Raw genomic sequence first — 20,703 nt, 5'->3', positions numbered from 1 at the left:
GCATACATGGTTCCATGCTTTACATTCTGGTTTGTTGAATTCTTCTCTTTGGTTTGCTATTATTGTATCATTATTGTATCCCCTGAAATACATCCAGGTTAAATAAATGGAAGCAGTTCCCCTGGGAAGGGTTCAAAAATTCCTCCTACTGCAACTCCTTTACCATGGACTAAGTCACCAATACACATCCAGATATACTGAATAACTTAGAGATACCATGTCAGGATAACTTGAAATCAGTTGCCACAGCACCAGAGGGGTCCTGAGACTCATGTTGAAACTATCCTCACAAGGCCACACAAAACAGCAGGACTGCAGTGGTGGCTCCTGATTGTCTCAAAGTGCTTTTTCCCACCCCAGGGTGCTCACTGGGCAGTGTACAGCTGGATGTACAGTTGTACATCAAGGATGTAAGGCAGGCAAGTGGATGGAAGAGGCCAAGCTGAGCTGAGGGACAGCATCATTTCCAAGCAGTGTGTGACACTAGCCATGCAACACCCATCTGGTGCACTGCCATTGTCTGCCTTCCAGAGGCAACTTCCCTGGCCTCCCTGAGAAGGGCTCTACCTCTTCATTGTCCTTGAACTCACCACATTTCCCAATGATAATTGCCACACTCTTAATCTGCCAAGTGTTATCTTTCATCGGTTAAAATTCTAGTTTTATTTGTCTAGTTTTTTTCTTTTTTGTAGGAAACAGACACATAACAAGTAAAAAAGAGGGTCTTAGGCACTGAAAGCTGACTAATAACTAAATAACAGTCTAAGGACTAAATGCAAATATTTTAGTAATATTGTAACTTCTTAAGAATGCATACTTTCATAATGCATATTTTCATATTCAGTATATCTGGATGTGTATACTTTCATAAGATTTAATTACAAATTCTGTTCTTTAACATTTTCATACGCACATTTTACCGCAAGACTGTCAAGATGCTTAATGCTTGACTTCCTGATTTCTTTTCTCTGAAGTCTAATGTAATTCCAGTTGTGAATTAAAGCCAGGTAGGTATAGCAAAAAATAATAATTAAAAATCAGATACTTTTGTGTGGACATTTTTTACCAAAGTATTACAGATTTTTGTTTCTTGTCTATCTTAAAAACTTCCTTTATTCCAGTATTTCCCTATGATCTAACAAGAAGGTTCAATTCCACTTTTTTCCAGATTAAATTATTTTGATTATACTATGTGATTATGAAAATTTTAACTATTAGTTTTACAAAATGTTCCCAATACTTTCCTGTGAAAATATTATATTCCATGTCATGCCAGAATATATATATATATCTAATTTTATATAGCTGAAATTGGGTAAGGTAAACACTCCCCTTAGCATGGAGCTCAACATAATTTATTCTTCAGACACAAGCCATGTGCTAATAGCTCAAAACTTGATTGCTGTGCTTATGCTGGTACTGACCCTCAGCTAGCCAGGGCCTGTGCCTCCTAACCTGAACTGCTGGGATACAAGACAGGTATTTTTCAAAAGTACTCCATTCATCATTTTGGCCAGTTCTCCAGGACGTGTGAAAAGAGGGCATGAACAGTTAATGCCGAATGTGTTACCTTAGGAGCTTGCTTTTAGTCTGTCTCCTCCTGGTAAGGGGGGAAAGGCAACATTCTTGCCTCTGTGTAAACCCTTCTCAATGTACACCACATGTCTTAATATATTTCCAAGGCTCAGGCCTAAATGCCCTCATTTGGTAATATGAATCACTGTTAGCAAAGGATCTCTTCCTCCCACTTAGAATAGTGTTTTATGTAATACCATGTCCATTTATTTTGCTGAAAATTTACTTTCAGCTTTGCTGGAACATTACTGGAACAGGGATGTTTGTAGTAACACAGAATCCCTGTCACATTTAAGGAAGCTTCACTACTTGCCTTTTTACAAGTCTGTGAATTTTGAACAGTTAAATGTACAAGTTTGAGTTATTTTCATCTATTTTTTTTCCAGGCTCAAGCTGAGTTTACAAAACCTTGGATGTGGTTTTTTTTTATCACTACACTTAACCTACCCCAAAGATGTGAGTTTTCTAATGCTTGCTCATGCTCATCTTATTACATCTGAACCAATTTGTGTGTCACAAGTGTCACATCATGGACTGATCACTTCCAGTCTCCATGACAGCCACATTGCACAAAAAGCATTAATGTAACACATTAAGGAAAAGAATTTGACCAATCTGTTTCTGAAGCTCTGCAGTGGTGGGCGGATATGTCACACCATTTCCTCACAATGTTTCTGATACTTCATATGCTCTACCTTTGTGCAGTTTAAGCCCATGAATTCTTTTTCTATGAAATGTGAATACAGAGAATACTTAATTTATTTGCTTAGTTTCTTTTTTCCAAGTTTTTATTCAAACTTTCCTTATGGGGGCTGAAACGGGATCGGTGACTTCCAGCTTCCCACCCTTTAAGGTCCCTTCCAGCTCAGGCCATTCTGTGATTCTACAATTCTATGACCTGTGCTCATTCTGACGTCATCAGATGTGATTCTGACTTTTGAACAGTAAAATGGTATTGTCCAGTCTTTTTCTGCTAGTCTTGTTTTAATATTCCCTGCAGAACTGTTATCTTAATTGTTTTCAATTCCAAGACATACTTGGTTGATTATTTCTGCTCCACTTAGAACCTTACATTTTTTCTTACTGAACTCTTTTATTTTTCACAGAAATAATGACTTGCTTGCCAAAACCTGAATGGTAATTGTGTCCTGCAAAAGCCTTGAGATCCCCCCGTATTGTCAGTTGTCTACAGAATTAACAGGGCCTCTATTTCATCTAAAATGTCATGAAAAATTGCACTGATAGGGATAGACCCCTGCAGGACTGCTCATTTCATCCCTTCATATGTCCTGTTTCACCAAATACTGTGGACAACTCCTGTGAGTGTGGTTTTCTTAGACTGTCTTTTGACTGACAGTTCATGAAATCTTACAAATCTCGAGCTATATGATATGTGCTGATTTTCCCCAACATACAGAACTTGCTATCTGGTGATGAATGATAATTATATTGTTATGACAAGCTTTGTTCCTGACAAATCTTGGTAGACTGTTATTCATGTCTATATTTTCTTCCAGGTGCTTACAAGCAGAATGTTTGACTAATTTCTTCAGGACAGTCCCTGCTGTATAACTCTAGAAACTATAGATTTCTTTTATTTGAAAAAAGAGAATATGGAATGGAAAGGGAATGCTGTAAAATTAATTGATAGCAGTTTCCAGACAGAAGCAGAGGAAAAGATATTGGATTTGATAGGTTTGGACATGAAGTTGTTGGGTGGAGCTGATGTCAAAGGACTTCAGTGCTTTATTTTTCTCTCTTTTTTTTTTTTTAAAGTTGTTTTTTATTTGTCCTCCCTGTATCTCTGAAAGAACTCTGTTCCAAAATACTGCCTGTACATCAAACTGCTCATTTCCAATTAATGTTTTCCTGTGAGCATTATGAGTGAATGGATGTGCTGTTTCATCAGTCAACACCAGTAGCTTGAGGAAGGGTGGGAAATTGCTTAAAAGTAGACACTCAATAGAAGACTGCAAGGATATTTAGAATTTGTTTTCAGCTATGGAACTTACACTTGTTCTCGCCACATAAAATTTTTAAACAGGTAAAGGAGTGTTTCTAGTAGGAGTTCTCAGCATTGCTTGACTGCTCATAATGAGGAGTGACAAGAAAAAGTTGTTTTCACTCAAGGGACAGTGATAGAAGAGAAGTAAAATGGTTTGGAAAAACCATGAGAGCTGAGAAAGAAGAAAGATCCTATTATGGAAAGGATTAAAGGGGAACTTGAATTATTTATGTCCATCATGATAAAGCTCATATATACCTCTCTCAGAGTTTGCATGATGAGTGAAGTCAATACTGAAATGTCCTGAATGTTCAAAGCAGATCTAGGGGGAGGGCCTTCCTATTTGAATTTATTAAATGGATGCATAAATAATTTTCCCAAGCACAAAATGGTTCATAAAGACAAAATCATTTTAATGAACCTTAGGTCTGATATTCCATTTCCTGCGAAACTGTGTCTCTGGTTTGATTATTAAAATGTGGAGAAGCCCTTGCTTTTCCCTGTTCATTTTTCTTGTCTCAGAATGGCTCCAATAGTCAGCTAGAGCGGTGGAAAGAAATTGGCTTGCTTCGACAGTAAGGTTTTCAGAGAAATGTCAGAACAAAGGAGTTCTTAGAATCTAAGCAGAATCCTTTGTTTATCCCTGAGCTTCCTAGATCTAGACACAAGAGAAGCTGTCCCACTGGCTATAGAATTATAGAGATAGTTTCTGAAAAAGAGCTTTTGCAGAAAAGACAATCACAGATTGGTGGCCTCCCTTGGTATTAACAAACTGTTCAGGAGTTACAAGTGTCTCAGAGGGTGGGAATTAGCTAAATGTCTTTGCAGCTGATTGCAATTATTTAACATTGCAAAGTAATTTGTGCTATCTTCATGGCTGGGAAGTAAATTTAATATTTGAGAAAATGAAAAGGGTTGTGCTCACAAAGAACAAAGCAAGGAACAGGAAAATTCATGAGACACAAAAAATGTTTTCTCTATTAAAAAAAAATAAGAGACAGGAATACAAAAGATTTTGGCAGAGACAAAGAAACCTGTATCTTAAAAGGATGCAGAGGAACTTCACAATAAGCTGTTTCACAACTACATTATTCCCAGTATGTTTTTCAGTCGTCAGTTATTTAGCAGTAGCTCTACATTTTGAACCATACTGTAAATTTCCCATATTTCACAGATGCAAAACAGAACATTTTTTCTGAAGTATACAGAGGCTCCACAACTATGCTAGGATGTTCTGGGAATGAAAGATGTACTTGAGAGGGAAAAGACTGAAAACTGAATTTTATTATAGGTTGATGATATTCTCAGCTGGCAGCTGGATTAAATTCCTTAACAATAGACATGTTAAGATACTCCTTGCATTCAAGAATCAATTGAACAATCCTCCTGCTTAAGAGGTTTTGGAAACCTGTAAGTAAACAAGAGAATATTCCTAGAAATAAAAATATTCCTTTTGAATTCCTACTGCAAAGAGGTCAAAGAAGAAACAGGAGAGATGTGCATTATTATATGGTGCCCTACACCTGCCCTCCAGTGAGAGACCAGGGGCAGCAGAGTTAGTCAGAGGTACTTAAGGGCACATTGCTAGAAGGAAACCTTTGAAACTGATGGCAAGGGGACTGGATTGGTTCAAATCCCTTAATACTCCTTGTTTCAACTTAGGCTTCTCTTAGTATTGTGTTCCTCTTCAGTTCACCAATTGCATGGACCTTGATCTGTTCAGATCTTACACACATGGTGCATCCATGCATAAAGAGTACTCTTAATGTGCTTTAGGATATGGAAATGTTAGGGGGTTTTTTTTCTTTTGATTGTATGTAAGGATATTTTTGCTAAATTCAGGGCATGGTAGTAAGCAAAGACTTAATAAGCAAAGGTCTAAATGAGCAAGGATCAGGGAAGAGAAATTTAATCTTATCAGCCAGAGGGCTTGTACTTACAGTAAATGTCATAAAATGAGTTGGTAGCAAATAAAATGATGGTAGACTTTTGCATTTTCTGCAAATATTCAGCTGTATCTTAGCAGTACAAAATATGAAAAGATACACTTTGAGGGTAGATATTTCAGGTTTCTTTTTTTTTTTTTTTATCTTGCCAGAAGGCCTCACAGACTCTGACAAGCCTGCAAACTTAGATAATATTTTATTACCAACTCTCTGTAGTGTTTTAGTAGCTGAGTTGAAAGGGGAACTAATTTTGCCTCCTGCCAATCTGGGGTGAAGATATGGAAGATATGGATCCTGGTACAGGCACAAGTACAATTAAAACACTTCTGTCAGTGCAGTATGTGACAAACACATCCTCTATCCAGAAAACAGTCAGTAACTTGACAAGCTAAATTGGTAGTCCCCCAAGACAAGTCAGACCCTGTTATCACATTAATGGGCTTTGTCAGTCCATTGTGACTTTTGAATTTGTTGGATTGCTCCAGCTGGGTGTTGACATGAAGAAATATTAGAAATACTGAATTCCTGCAAGTTTCCCAAAAGATATGGATGTTTGAGATCTAAAGAAAATTATGAAGTGTAAATGTAGCCATGTTACTAGGCACCAGAGAATTCATACAAAACCAGGATATTATGAGTGTATCAGCCTCTGCAAAAGCTTTGATGAATGCTCATAACATCAAAAAGAGGAAATTACATCATGATGTATATAATTGGATGAAAATTAGATTTCATAAATTTCACTGCTTATAGAGAAATTTGACAAGAGATGCCCTGTGACACAAGGAAAGATAATGGTGGGGCGTGGAAGACTATATATGAACAAGGTTCTTGACAGAGGTGAGCTTTCTAAATTTTCCTAGTGTTTTCCCATGGCTGAAGGTTTGAAAAGTCATTTGTTTTATAGATTATTATGTATGATTGCATTCCTGATTCCCAAAGACTAACGCTCACTTTGAAAAAGTCTGTCAAATTCTACTCTTGCATTATTTAAGAAGTATCTCCACAGGCAAGTTCAAGGTAACTGCATTTGAGCATAGTGGCTCCTCATAGACAGAACTCTAAAATGGTGGCTCTTTGAAAATATTCTTCAGTGGACCATTGTTCAGTGTTGGATTGCCTGGAGGCTTCTGTCCATCAGAAACTGCTCTGCCTTGAGCTTTTTTAACAGTAGGTCATCCTGTTCCTGAAATATTTCCTGTGTTTCTGCACCGGGCACTGTCAGAAAAAAGATATGTTGCAGAAGAATATACAGGAGAGTATTTATCTTTGTATTTAAACACCTAATGGTAGCTCTATATCTGAATTGTTTTTAAGCTTCTATTATACCCAGGAAAATCTAGGGCTCGTCTCAGTTGCCCACAGGCTCTGTAACTGCAAGGCCACAACACATGTCTCAGAGATATTCTAGGATGCTCCATACTTCACTTACCCACTACTTGTGAGCTACTGGGCTGGGCCTCTGGTTGATGTAGTGAGTGGAATCCAGAGAAGTCTTTTCATTAGCTTACAGCAGATACTTGGTATTCGGTCAGGAAATCCTCCTGCTCATCACTGACCTTACTGGGAGCTCACCTATCTGGCTGATATGTAAGCAGTAAATGGACTGATTCAAACAGCATTTTACTGCTTGAGACACTCTAGAGAATGAGAGAGACCTACACAGACATGACATGAGACCTACTGGAGGATGTCCCTCCTTTGCAGCACAGGCAGGGACAGGGAGGACATACCTCTGCACAGACTGAGCTTCACTGCTGCCTTGCCTTCAGCTTCAGGCATCCGAATGGGGGGCTGATTTCCAACCCCTTACACACGTGTCTCTGTATACACATATTTTTATATAGCACATATTTATACAGAGCACAGATCTCAGTCTGGGGCCAAAATATCAAGGGCCAAAATATTAACTGTTCCCTGAGTGGCTGCTCTAAGCAGAAAAGATACTGGATTTTTTTTTTTTATATTGCTCCTTTAATGCTTATAAATTTGTCAACTTCCTAAGTTAAATTACATCACCAAATGTACAAATAATTGGCAATAGGGTTTTCTAGGCCTTAGAAGACAAGACTACCTCAATCAAAAAAGGTTGTGTTGGTTGAACCTCTCACTCTTAACAAATTTATACTACTGGCCTCAAAGCTGATTGTTAACATTTTTTCAGGCACTGAAAGACTGTTAAAGTACTTAGATTTTAACTGCAATCTTTGGAGTTGATGAGTTTTCAGGAAGTGAAGGCAGGTGGGTTTGATGAAAAGGATGCCTGGCATGGAGGCTTGTGAAGATGACAGTACAGGACCACTGTCCGTAGAAGGCAGAAATTTTGCACATCTTTTATTTTAATTTGCATTCTGTCCCTATTCTGATTGTAAGTTTGGGTGAGTGCTGTAAAGAGGGGCTCAAAAAACATGAAAAGTTGGAAAAAGAAATCAGCACAGAAAATGTGACTTCTTGAAGAAAAATCTGACTTTTATGCAGACCTTATTTTTTAATTACCTTTCTAAAGATATGGAGTTTCTTTTTTTCTAAAGGGTTTGATTTATTCTAGACTTTCAAATATTTTTGATAATCTGCACTCATCTCCTCATGGTAGGAAAGTACTTTCATTTCTAGCATTATCTTCAAACAAGAAATATGAAAATGTCAGCAAATAATGACAGAAAAGTACTCAGTATTTCTGAATCTGCAACACTTCAAGTTTAGGTGGAAGTTTGGTTCACCAGCCATCTTTAAAAGAAATCTGTATTTGTTATCACCAAAATTCTTTAGATTTCTGCAAACTGCTAAACCAGAGGAATAGATTAATAGCTGGGAAAAGTAATTCTCAATAACACTACCTTCTAGGAACCTACCTAAAAGGATCCTGATAGTCAGAATTTTTCTTTATGTTGCCAATAATTTTTTTGTAATTTGTCTTTTGGTATTGCCATGGAATATGATGATTTAGAATTTGTTACAAGGTGATGGGTGCATATTGTAGAACACATTGCCTACCTCAATATTGAAATTGCTAGCAGCTCTGTTGGATGGCACAGGCATACCAGCTTCTGGAGTATTTCCTTAGTAATTGTCACAGGTTTTTCTACTCATCCACCCACCTTACCTCTGATACATATAAACACAGACAGTTTGGGTTTATTGCCAAGACATAATGGCATTTATGTGCAACTTTTTTTGAACTTGAAAACAGCCAGCAACCTTATTCAAACCCAAGAACAAAACTTCTGTAAATTCTCATCTCCATCTCATGTGCAATTAGTCAGCTCCACCCTTACTGCGCAGCTGTGCTACGTGCTGTTTTCATGTGCCCAAATGGTTATATGAAAGACTGACCAGTTTTATCCATAAACAAAATATCCCCTACACAGCCTCTCCCATTCATCTGTCTGTCAATATGTCAGAAAATTCTAACTAATCAGACACAACTGGGAAAAAAACACTCAGCTACCCACTCAGGCAGCTAGCAGTGGAAAGAAACAACATTTTGCCCTCACGTTCCACTTCAAGACTGTGTACTTTCAGCCCGACAAAGAATCTCTGCAACGCCTCCTCCATACTCATTACTAGCTAGACTGTCATTAATCACAGCATTCAAAAAAGACATTTCGTTCATAAACTTCTGTGGGAAACATTTTCAAAACAAAAATGATGCTTGAATCTCAACAGACAAAGATTAGCCCACAAGAGATTGTGACTGGTATTTTGCAAAGTTAATGGAAAAAGAGGTTAAGATTAGCAAACTACCAGGCATCATGCAGTGATCATAAAATCCTTCTTTCTGTCTCCTCTTGACCAATACAACTCCCAGTTCAGTTACTAAGGGAAAATTTGAAGGAGAATTTAAAAAAATGAAAAAATGTCAGGTTTAACATTTATGTAAAGTCTATTGCGGTCATGTTGGGCCTACAACCTGTATACATTCCTTGTCTTCTCCAAGGGGGCCCGCTGTCACCAGGAGGAAGTACAACCCTGACATAGGAACTTTTCCACATACACACCACGGGGCTGTGTGGCAATGCAGAACTGGGAAAATGATATTCCATGAGACTTGGAAAGAAAACAGTGGGCCAAAGCTGCCTAAATGCTCTGCACACATTAAGGGAGACTGAGACTGGGTTAAAAGTGCAGCTCCAAAGCAGAGCATTGGCCTCATCTCAGGACACTGGGACTCCTCAAAGGGTAATTTCAAGAAGTCCAAAGATACTGAGAGACAATAAAAGAACAGAGTGGGTGATGTGGCCGCATGTAGGGAATCTCCTGGGAGATAGGAGCTCTGTCAGGCCTGATAGGAGCTCTGTCAGAAGAGCAGCATCTAAGCTGCCAGGATTTCAGGAATGGAAAATGACTCTTCAGGCTCTGTGCTACTTTCATGCTGCTTCCAGACTTTTCCCTTTTAGACTTTTTCTCTGTTTCTGGGAATGCTGCCAGACTGAAGGCACTTTGCCTGCAAAGCTGTCTAGCCTTGTTGTCCATATCCCTTCCCAGATAGCTTAGGTGAGTGCCTGAACATCCACAGAGGAGTCTGTTCCACTGGCCTAGAAACTATACTGTACAACATCCTTGACACTTCCTCACACAGGACCATTCCCTCATCCTGGCTGTTCTCTTACAGTCTTTCATTCTCTCCAGAACTACTTAGCAACTGATTAAAAAAAAAAATCAGATGTTGAGACACATTTTGGCATAAGATCAGTCAGTGGTTTTTTTTTCTGATGAGAATTACATCAGCAGCGTCAAGCGAAAGACAACTTGTATTCTCGTCCTCTTCTTTTCTACCTTCCCACACTCCAAATAATTATCAATCAGATACATGAGTCAAGATTGATGAAATATAACTTTAGCCTTTGACAGTAAAACAATGCCCTTTCTCTCCCTACCTCCCAAAAAGTCCCACAATAGCAAGCTTTCCTACCAATCAATCACCTGATAATTCCTCCTGTCCAAGAGTTTACAATGGCTGCTAGCACACCGAACAGCACATAAAAATCTCAGGATTTGCCATCTTCTTGCACATGAATTCTCACCTCACCCATCTCTTCCAGATGCCATTTTTTACAACAGCACAAACTCACAGCTTGCTGTGGTTACCTCTGCCACAAAAGGTTTACCTCCTTCCTTTCAGTTCTTTCCCTACAGATAAAGGCTAGAACATATCATACCTAAAGTCTACCATGACCAGAGAGAATACTAGAGGCCCCTCCATACTGATGAGGAAGGGCTGGGCACAGTCTGTCTAAAGAGAAAATGGTAACCTAAATGCTGAATCTTTCAGTCTTTCAGAAACATCTCTATACTTAAAGTTTCAAAGGTTTGGGTTTTTGTCTCTTTTAATAAATATTTTTTTCCCAAATATTTAGACAATAGATTGAACGCATCCTTTCTTGGGCCATTGAGAAATTGCCAGGAAAATCTATGAAAACCAACAAAAATAGGTTGTATATGCCATGCACTTGCATTTTTAGAGGCTGACACATTGACAAGCTGAAGCTGGGCTTCCTAGCTTGACTTAGGCACAGTAAGTAGAGGCAGGGCTTTTGCATAAAGTAGTTTATGATGTGACTTTACTGCTTGTCCTGGGAGAGCAAAAGGTCTCTGAGTGTTGCAGCATGTGGATATAGTTTATTTTCAGCTTCCTACTTCCAGCACTGTGCCAGTGATTTCTACTTTTCTCTGCATGTGAGCCAGGCACATATCACAGTGATCACATCCCCCCTTTTCCAAAAGTTTTCCTTCCTCTAGCAATTCCCTTGTATTTGTAAATGCCAGCCAGGCATTAGCTCAATATTTTGTTCATACATCTGCACATCTATCCCTAGAGTGTCCACCCATTAAAAACACCCTCAAGTATCACAAGACTGACATACAATAGTGAACAGAAGGCATAAAAGCACTGTCATGTGCTTTCTTCTGCCAGTCAGACAATGCTGTAAGCACTGCAGTCAGGATTCCAAGCCCTAAAGCAAGTCTGTCAGCTAATAAAATGCCACATGGATTCAAGTCTAGTAACTGAGATTTCAGCTTCATTTATGTGATTTGCAGCATCCTTAGAAGGCAGCTGCACCTCTGCTTCAGTCTTCCCTGAATATACACAAATATTTAGATGGTCAACCCCCCAGCTAATGATCAATGCCTGAGTTCCACAAGCAGTAGAGCACACTATGATTTAGATAAAGGTATTAATTTTTTATGCTGCCTAGCCCCCAGCCCATCTGTGGATGCTGCATGCAATTTGACAAGACAAAAATGTTTTCTGCAGATACTAAATTTAAAAGAACAACTTTTTTTTCCCCCCCTCTTAATTTGGCATTCAGCTATCCATCAGGGTAAGCAACAAGTGACTTGGCAGATAATTCAGGACATATGGCTTTGAAGAATGGTAATTTGAAAGTACTTGGACAAGTTTCCTCAACTCATTCACATTAATTTGTGCTATTCTCTTTTACTTGTGCTCTAGCAGCTGGTACAGCTAAAAAAGTATAGAAATATAATGAATATAATGCAAGTGGCAAAAAACCCCTTTTCTTGTGTTGGATTAATGTTGTGTTGGATTGTTGTGTTGGATTAATTAAAAAACTTCTCTCAAAAACTGAGAAGCAGGAGGAGTCCAAAGACAATTCAGAACTGTTAAACCTACATGCCTCATCTCTAGTCACCAGGTGGCACCATATGTATCCATACATTGGTAATTAGGTTAAAACCATTGTAACCTGCGTGGTCATGGAAATGCTGAGCCCATCACACACGGCTATTAGGCAGAGCCAGCTGCTGAATGATCAATAGACTACAGAGTTTAGATGTAACTTTAACGAGATCTGAACATTGTTTTATAGTTTGGGGGTTTGGGGGATGGGGTTTGTTTGTTTGTTTTATTGGGGTTTTGTTAGGGTTTTTTGTTATTGGAGTGGGTTATTTTGAGTTTGTTTTGTTATGGTGGGTTTTTTGTTTGGTTTTTCTTCCTTTTTTTTTTTTTTTTTTGTTGTTTCTTTTAGGAGAAAGTGTAAATTAGAGATCAGTGGCATCTCCTAATTTGGAGATGTTGGTTATAAAACTTCTCCAAAAATGCAAAACCAGATTACTTTAACTAAATAAAATTATTCCTGGTCAGAATTAACACATTGTTACATTTTCCCCCTTTTCTTTTGCAACACTTAAAATGTTTAAAGCATTAAATTTTGGAGTATAACCAGTTCTTTTAAAAGATACATTTCAGCAGTCCTGAAGAATTTTAGCTTTCTGTTGATACAAGAGGACATTTTCTTCTAGATTTCTGACATTGACAATGAGAACTTGAATTATATAATGAATTCTATGCTTAAAATTATTTCGTTTTACAAATATAGCTACATTATTGTATGAACTGAAGCTGAAATTAGCTATGCATCATACATAGGATATTATCTCATGAATACAAAGAAAAAATAGTGAGAGCTAATTCATTTACTTGTGAATCATATCAGGTTTTTTTCCAGAAATTCAATGTTCATAACTTTTTCACTAATTAAATATTTGGGAAACTGTTTCTTGTGCTTGGAAGTATTTAGCAAGGTGTTTTTCTTTCTATTATTAACTGTCTTCTGTAGAAATAAAACTTTTCATCAGGGACCAAAAAAAAAAAAAAAAACCCAGCAAAAAAGGGTTGACCTCACTGAATCGATGGCAAAACTCCCACTAACTTCAATGGGGCCAGGATTTCACCACACATGACCACACATTCCCTTATTCAAAGAAGGAAAACCAAACAGCCAAAGATATCATGTTACTAAAAGCACAGAGTCTGAAAATGAATCATTGTCTAAACAATATATCAAATATTTACAAACACCAGTAATCCAAAAGTAGAGTTGTAATTTGAAATAGTTTCAAAAGAAACTGGAAGGGGGAAAACGATTTGAAGGAAGAAAAAATATATAATAGAAGTACATAATTCTGAGTATTCAGATTTTATGTTTTTATCGCATTGGACTGATTTTTCAGCCAAAAGGTACTTTTTTATTATACTAAATTCATTGTGGCATTACTGCAAAAATGCCATTGGCATTTACATTCTCTTCAGCATGCCATGTTCCTAAAAATGAACCAGTGTGATTATCAGTGTATTATTACACACCTGACACCCATAGAAACTTAATTGTTGTTGGGATCCCCAGCACATACAACAGTCAACATGTGTAAGCAACTTATCAGTTAAGAAGCCATTTTTATAAGCCCTGGCTTGCAATCAGTGCTTGTAGAGGCAACGGGCAAACCTAAACTTAAACTGACACAAAAGGAGATGTCTCTGTTCAAATGATTCATTATTATTCTTCACACTTTACAGTACAACCTCCAGCAAGTCCAACCAGGGAGACCAAGAAAGTGCAGCAGGAGCAGCACTCTTCACACCAGCCAGCAGTGGACTCTGGCACTGAAACAACATGCTTAAGCTTCAGCACAGAAAAGGATCCTCTAGACTGGAGCAAAGCAGTTTGTGAATAATTTAACATGGTAGTATTTACACAAAAAGTAAGCTTAGCTTTTGTCTGCTATAGCATGATGCTCACTAATACAAGTTTGACTGTTTATGTTCAAGTATTTTCATTACAGCAGCTGTGGCCCATACAAAAATGTAGCCATGAAAGTCTAAAGAACAGCCTGAAATTTAGGCAGCTCTTGTAAGGTGAATTTCTAGACTCCCAAGGTCACAAAGTGATTTGTGATGTCTTAAAACAAGTAACTGATAAAGACAGCAGGAGGAGCTCTCCAGAGATCTCCATTTTTCTCCATTGCCAAGGGGAGTCCAGGGAGCCAGACCAGAGATGAGACACACCTTTGGACTGCTACCATCAAATGGCATGAACTCTAGCCTGCCAATGGCAACTTCCACTATAGAGGCTGCATAATGGAGACACAGGGGTTTTAACTGATTTGGGATGGGGCTGTGCACTGATCCTTCAGGCTCCTAGTACACGGCACTGAGAAATTCCTATGCGCTGTATCCTCATCTCCACTATCAGTTCAGGAATCAAGAAATGAGACAAACATCATGTGAATATAGTTTTCTTCCCTTTCTCTGACATAAATCTGTTGTCATTTTACAGGAGCTCTGCATTTACTAGAAGAAGAAAAGGCAGGCACACACATTTGCAGGAATACCTAGTATCTCTTTCTTTCCATAACAAAGGAGCATAGAATTAATGTTATTTTGTCAGCAAAAATTATACTTTTTGCCTATTATCTGCAATTCTATCCATGGCAAGTATATTATACTGTAATTTAAGTATATTATATGCATTATGTATAAAAGGGCTGTAATAATTTCAACATACTTTTCATTGAAATACATTAATAGAGTACCTATAACACAAGAAACCTGAAATTGATGAAAATAGAGTACAATAGTGTAACTACTTTTAAGGTTTTTCTTCCTAGAAGAGTCATAGTAATATCAGAATTTATGGGCTATGTTATCCTGCCTGCACTATTTTCTTAAAATGACAAAGATTTGCAAGAGGCTAGATACTTCCCAGAGATGTCTCAAAGCAGTTCAAGGGAAAGCACAGTAGGTAACAGATCATGAATGAGACTATATGTAGTGACTTTTTCCTTTGAGAAAAGATAGGGAGAAAGGGAGAGAAGTTTGCACTTTTTTAGTTGTACTTCATAGGATGGATGACTACTTGAGGAAGGACTGAAGTCTTGATAACTGGGTCGTGTCCACCAGTTTTGCCTTTCTGAGTTGGGATACGATGACCTCTACATGGATGGGTTTAAACATTCATTGACTTCTATGGGAGTTTCATAATTATTTCAAAGGGACTACATATTAACTCTACTATTCTCTTGGGAATTATTTGATTCTTTGAATGATTAAAGATTTCCCAGCCATATCTGCAGGAATAATATTATGATTATATAGAGGGGAGTTATGGGAAAGACAAAGAGAGACTTTTAACCTAGGCCTGTAGTGACAGGAAAAAAGGCAATAGTTTTAAATGGAAAGAGGGTAGGTTTAGAACGGACAGAAGGAAGACATTTTTTGCAGTTAGGATGGTGAGACACAGGATAAGGCTACCCGGAGAAGTTCAGAATGTCCTGTCCCTGGAAGTGTTCAAGGTCAGGTTGGATGGAGCTTTGAGCAACCTTGTTTAAGGAAAGATATCTCTGCCCATGGCAGGATGTTGGAACTAGACTTGACAGTCCTTCTGACTCAAAACAATTTCTGACTGTATGATGCATAAACACAGATGAATACAATGCATTCAGCATCAAAGGAATTGATTTTCTGATTTTAAGTACTGTGTGCAAGGATGATGTTTTGTTTTTCTTTTTCTTACCCCCTTTGCACAATTCTTCCCTTTACATTAGACCAGATTATAAACTCAGAAAACCCTGCACATACCTGCTTCTCTCCACTGGGTTTCTTGTGATTCAACAGCAGCTCCACGGCTCCAACAACCTCCTTCCGTATGGCATGCAACAGAGCATCTCCCACATACACGTTAAAACTTAAGAGCAGCTCAATGAGCTCAAGGTTCTCATTTTCAATTGCAATTAGGAGTGCAGTTCTTCCCAGGGGATCAATGCAGTTAATATTGATCTTGAAATAAATTTCTGCCTCCTCCAAGGCTTTCTTTACGCTGGCGTAATCTCCTTTCTCCACGGCATTCAGGTAGGCCTTCTCTGAATGAGACAGTTCGGATTCTGCCCGCACGATGCGAAGAGGGATTCGATCTCTGTAGGGAGCATTGACGCTTCTTTTGTAGTAGAACTGGGCCATATTTTATGCCATTCTAATACTTTGTCTCTGCAACATGAAAATAAAGATAAAATCAGTAATTGAGCTTGGGGTACGGTGCACCACATTAATATTTGCTCTATGTACATATTTAAAACTCATATTAGAAAGTGATGCTGAAACATTTTTTATCAATAGAACATGTAAGCAAAAGTGGAAGCCAAAACACTGCTTAGTTGTAATTTACCAAGTAAAAGCATATCTGTCAGAATACCATTTGCTTATTTGCTTTTTTTAAATTTGTGGCAAACAAGAAATACAGTACAACCATAGGTTACCACCAGAAGTGTTGGTCCACTTAATCCTTAATCTCTTCATTCAGTTCTGCAAAGACTTAAAAAACAGTCGCCTGTCTCAAACACTGTAAAGTCCACAGAAAGATTTTGCCATGGGAAGAGCACAGAAGGGAGTGACAGGATGGTGACCATGCCAGGTCTGACAGAGGAGAGCTCTGGTTACCACATCCTGGTGGGTACATCCAGACAAAAAATTCCCAGTGCAGCAAACTGTGTAGAGAAGCAACTGCTCATACACATATGAATGGTCAAACAAAGATCACCCCAAGTTATGGGAAAGATGGCATCTACGACCACCAATGATCACCAAAACCTCCCTCTACCTCTCAAACGTGCCTCTGTGGGTAACTTGAACTTGGACTGTAAGATAAACCACTACTGTAGGAACTTGAGATAAGATAAAGGTGGTACTATTGTCCAAGTGCTGTCTCAGACCTAGGGAGAGATTAACAAAGCCTGGGGAAAAGAATGGGTCACTGACAAAGAGTGTAGAATTTACGGGCCACAAGGAAAGGCAATTCAAAAACTGTTTTGAAATCAACTCCAATTGGGTAAAAGGCAATTCCAATGGAGAGATCTTCTCTGACATCCTACAACAACTTGTGTGTTGCTTGAGGTTTGTGTGTGGACAATTAAATACAGCTTTTACCTCTTTACATCTAGTCCTGCTCAAATATCCTGACTTTTCTATGACAGGCACAGTTCAGTGATGAGCTTCCCTACTAAGATTTTGATTCAATCTCACATGCTACTAGAAAAACATTCACATAAAATGTTTTTCTAACCAGAGCTCACTAACTTATAAACTCAGAACCTAAAAGGAAAACCAAAATCCATAGGAGATAAATTTCCAAGGACTGGTAGATAATAGCCACAGATTTGACTCTGAACTACTCAGTTCTAAACTAGAATTAATACTGAAACATAGAAGCAATAAAACAACTCCAAAGTCTTACATATACTAAAGCACATGGTGTCTGTGGTTTTATTCTGTATACTTTATCCAAGGACTTTGCAAAAAAATTTCATTATAACAAAATTATTTTTCCTGGTTCTATCTTCCACCTGGGGAAATAAAAAGAAAAAAAAGGGAAAGACGAAAGTGGGAAGAGAAAAAAATTGACCTCAAAGAACAAGGTCTACAAAAAATATTTCCCTCTGCTGTTCAACTGGAGGTTGAACACCTTATTAGAGGAAGAACTGTAGCTTCGTGTAATTTTTTCAGTTGATAATGCAAGCTGCATTAACTCACTGCTTTTTCCTCCATTTTTTTTCAGTCATTAGAATAAAATCTCTGTTGAGATTCTATAGCAAGCTATAATACATATTTCTATTATTGTGAGGTTTTCATTCATCAAAAAAAAGTCACTTAACATAGTGAGGAATATAGTAATTAATCCACTCCCACTTTTCTTAAGCAGTGCAATGAGAAACGTGTAAAGGTTGTTACTAAGTTGTTTTCTTTGTTTTCAAGAGCAGATCAACGTGGCTGGACATAGGCAGGAAAAGGTAAAGAAGATATGGGAGAGACAACTCTCTGCCACATCCATATACAGGGGCTGAGGAATTGCCAACCTTTGCAAGATGTTTCCCAGTTCTCCCTACAGAATGGTATCAGCCTACAGTCTGGACTACTAGAGGTTGTGAGCCTGTGGATTATGTTCTGTTAATTTCACTCTAAGTAAAATAAACCTCATATCCATTGCACAGTTCTGTACCCCTGGAACAGATATGTTCTTAATGCACTGTATTTTATCTCTTTGCTTTTCATTCTTTAATTTCAAAACTGCAAGTTCAATTCAAGGAGGTGAAAATTTTTATGTTCAGATCCAAATTAAGAGACATAAATATAGTTCACAAGGAGGTATCTGTAAGAAAGGTGGACTGCCATATTGCATGGATAGCCATGGACACTTTGAGTTTCATACCCCTGTTCCCAAACTCAAGCAGATTGGGTGCTGGATGTGGAAGGATGTCCTGCCTGACTCCAGCTGCCACCTGACAAAGACTTAGGTTTCAACACAGGCTCTATTTCATATGTGTCAGGCAGATGTCAAGTTAACCCACAACAATGTACGCACATTATCCAGTTTTTTAATATATACAGAGTTCCCAAGACCCTTGAAGAAAACAGAGGGACTGCAACTGGGGGGTTAATGCTAAAGGCTTCTCTCTCTTAAAAGCACATGAATAAAAAGATCATTGTCTCCACATTTATTGTGAGAAAAACCATGAATTAACTTGTATCAATGAAACTGGGCATCAGAAATGTTTATTCTAGAATAAGAGAACACTCACCTACAGATGGGATCTATCATGATTTAATAAGAATGATTTCGGTGTTTATTGCTTCTTTGTTTTTATTTTAAGTCTGATGAAGATCTTTTGTTTGTTCACTGTAAGCCATAAGGAAAATACTTGTTGGAACTTCTTTTGTTTACCTTTTCATGATTCTTAAGAAGTAGATCTAAATTTAGTTAGATATTAAACACACATTTTCATTCTTTTAAATAGCTGTCCCCCACTAGTCTCTACTTGTTGCCTGAACCAATTCTTGAAAATAATTACCCATAAATAAGGTTTAGTTTTAAGTAAAAGTCTATGTTTACATGCAATTAGAAACTATAGATTGATTGCTGATACAGGATGGTCCTGGAGGGTGATACGAACATCAAAGATAATGGTTCCATGGGTGTTTACAAAAAAAACCTGTTTATCATTTTATCTACAGGTAGATAGTGTTGTGTAACAGCTGTTACTGTGCTGTCACATATAAATGCATACATATGACATTTACATGGAGCTGTAAGACCTAGAAACAAACCAGCAGCACTACAAAAGTTTCCAATTGCTTTGAAATCTCTGCAGGAAGAAGTCTAAAGAAACAGGAGGTCAAAAACACAGGGCCAGTGCGAGAAGAATGAAAGAAAAAAAGTTATGGTACAAACTTATGAAAAGTGTAATTATAGTTTCTACAGAGTTCATATACTTGACTCATAATAAAAACACTTCAGAGAAGAAATGAAGACAAAATAACTTTATATGGTGCTTCCCGCTGTGCAATGGAAATATCAGCAGCACCTGAGCAGGAAAAAGAGATAAAAAAAGGAAATCATAATACTTTGACAGAATAGTCAATAATAGTTTCTTAAGAGAAAACATTTTTTTCTTAACAGTCAGTTTTGTTTGCACCTGCTACAGACCACTATTTCAAATTACATGTGACTGTTTCTTTCATATGTTGTTTTTCATGGAGGAATGGTAACATTCCACTTTCTTTGCAAACCTTTACCATTTCCACTCTATCATTATTTAATAATTGCATATGTCCTTAGAAAAGTTGATGTTATTAATTTTGATAGTCCTAAATAAATATGTGGATTTTTTTCTGCTGCCGTATGATTGTGTATATGTACATATACATGCATATTTTAACCACAGGCACAAAGATATTTCCCCATCAAAGCTCAAGAAAAACTGCAATCAGATTTCCTTGGTATTTATTCGATCATATTTGCTTCCTTTACATATATTATCATATCCTCCCTATTTTTCCAGAGGACCCTGACTTGCACTTCCTTTGCTTGCTGCCCCCTACCCCAAAACCAGGTGTGAGAGGGAAATCAGTGAGCCACCAGCAGGCACCAAGGGCCTCAGTGACAAGCCACCTGTATCACTGCTCACAGACGTACTGCAAACCTTCCAGAGACAGAGAGAGACCCCAGTGAGGACACATTTCCTTCAGCAGATGGGAAGTGGGAGGGATACAGATATGCTTCTTAGTATCCACATGTGCAGCTTCTGAAATCCTCACCGACACAACCCTTCTAAAGACACTCATTTCCAACACTGACCACTGTTATACTTTATTACATTACATACATTACAGTATATATAGATAGATAAATATAGCATTATCCTATATAGCTTCTTCTATATAATCAAAGCACACTTCTGATTCTGCTCATGAGTTTGTTTTTCAGACTATTTGCATTAAAAAAAAAAGCAAAAGTGAAACTTCACATGTAACTATGGCATCACCCTGCTCAGAACCAGAACATTTATGACAAGTGAATAACGTGCTGATTTCTCTGATCTTCTGAAACT

At 37.9% G+C, this 20,703-nt stretch overlaps 1 protein-coding gene across 1 annotated transcript in view; it reads right to left on the bottom strand.

The window, feature by feature from the left end:
• TRPC4 (transient receptor potential cation channel subfamily C member 4) overlaps positions 1-16,303 on the bottom strand; it is an 82,487-nt gene extending 66,184 nt beyond the window's left edge. The window contains exon 1 of the mRNA XM_058018388.1: positions 15,905-16,303. Coding sequence (XP_057874371.1) covers positions 15,905-16,282 — 378 coding nt within the window. The 5' untranslated portion in view covers positions 16,283-16,303. The remainder of the gene's footprint in view (positions 1-15,904) is intronic.
• Between the last annotated feature and the right edge of the window lie 4,400 nt (positions 16,304-20,703).

Source organism: Melospiza georgiana, chromosome 2 (assembly GCF_028018845.1).
Source record: "Melospiza georgiana isolate bMelGeo1 chromosome 2, bMelGeo1.pri, whole genome shotgun sequence".
Lineage (NCBI taxonomy): Eukaryota > Metazoa > Chordata > Aves > Passeriformes > Passerellidae > Melospiza > Melospiza georgiana.
Note: the sequence above shows the minus strand (reverse complement) of the source record. Positions and strands in the feature narration are given on the sequence as shown.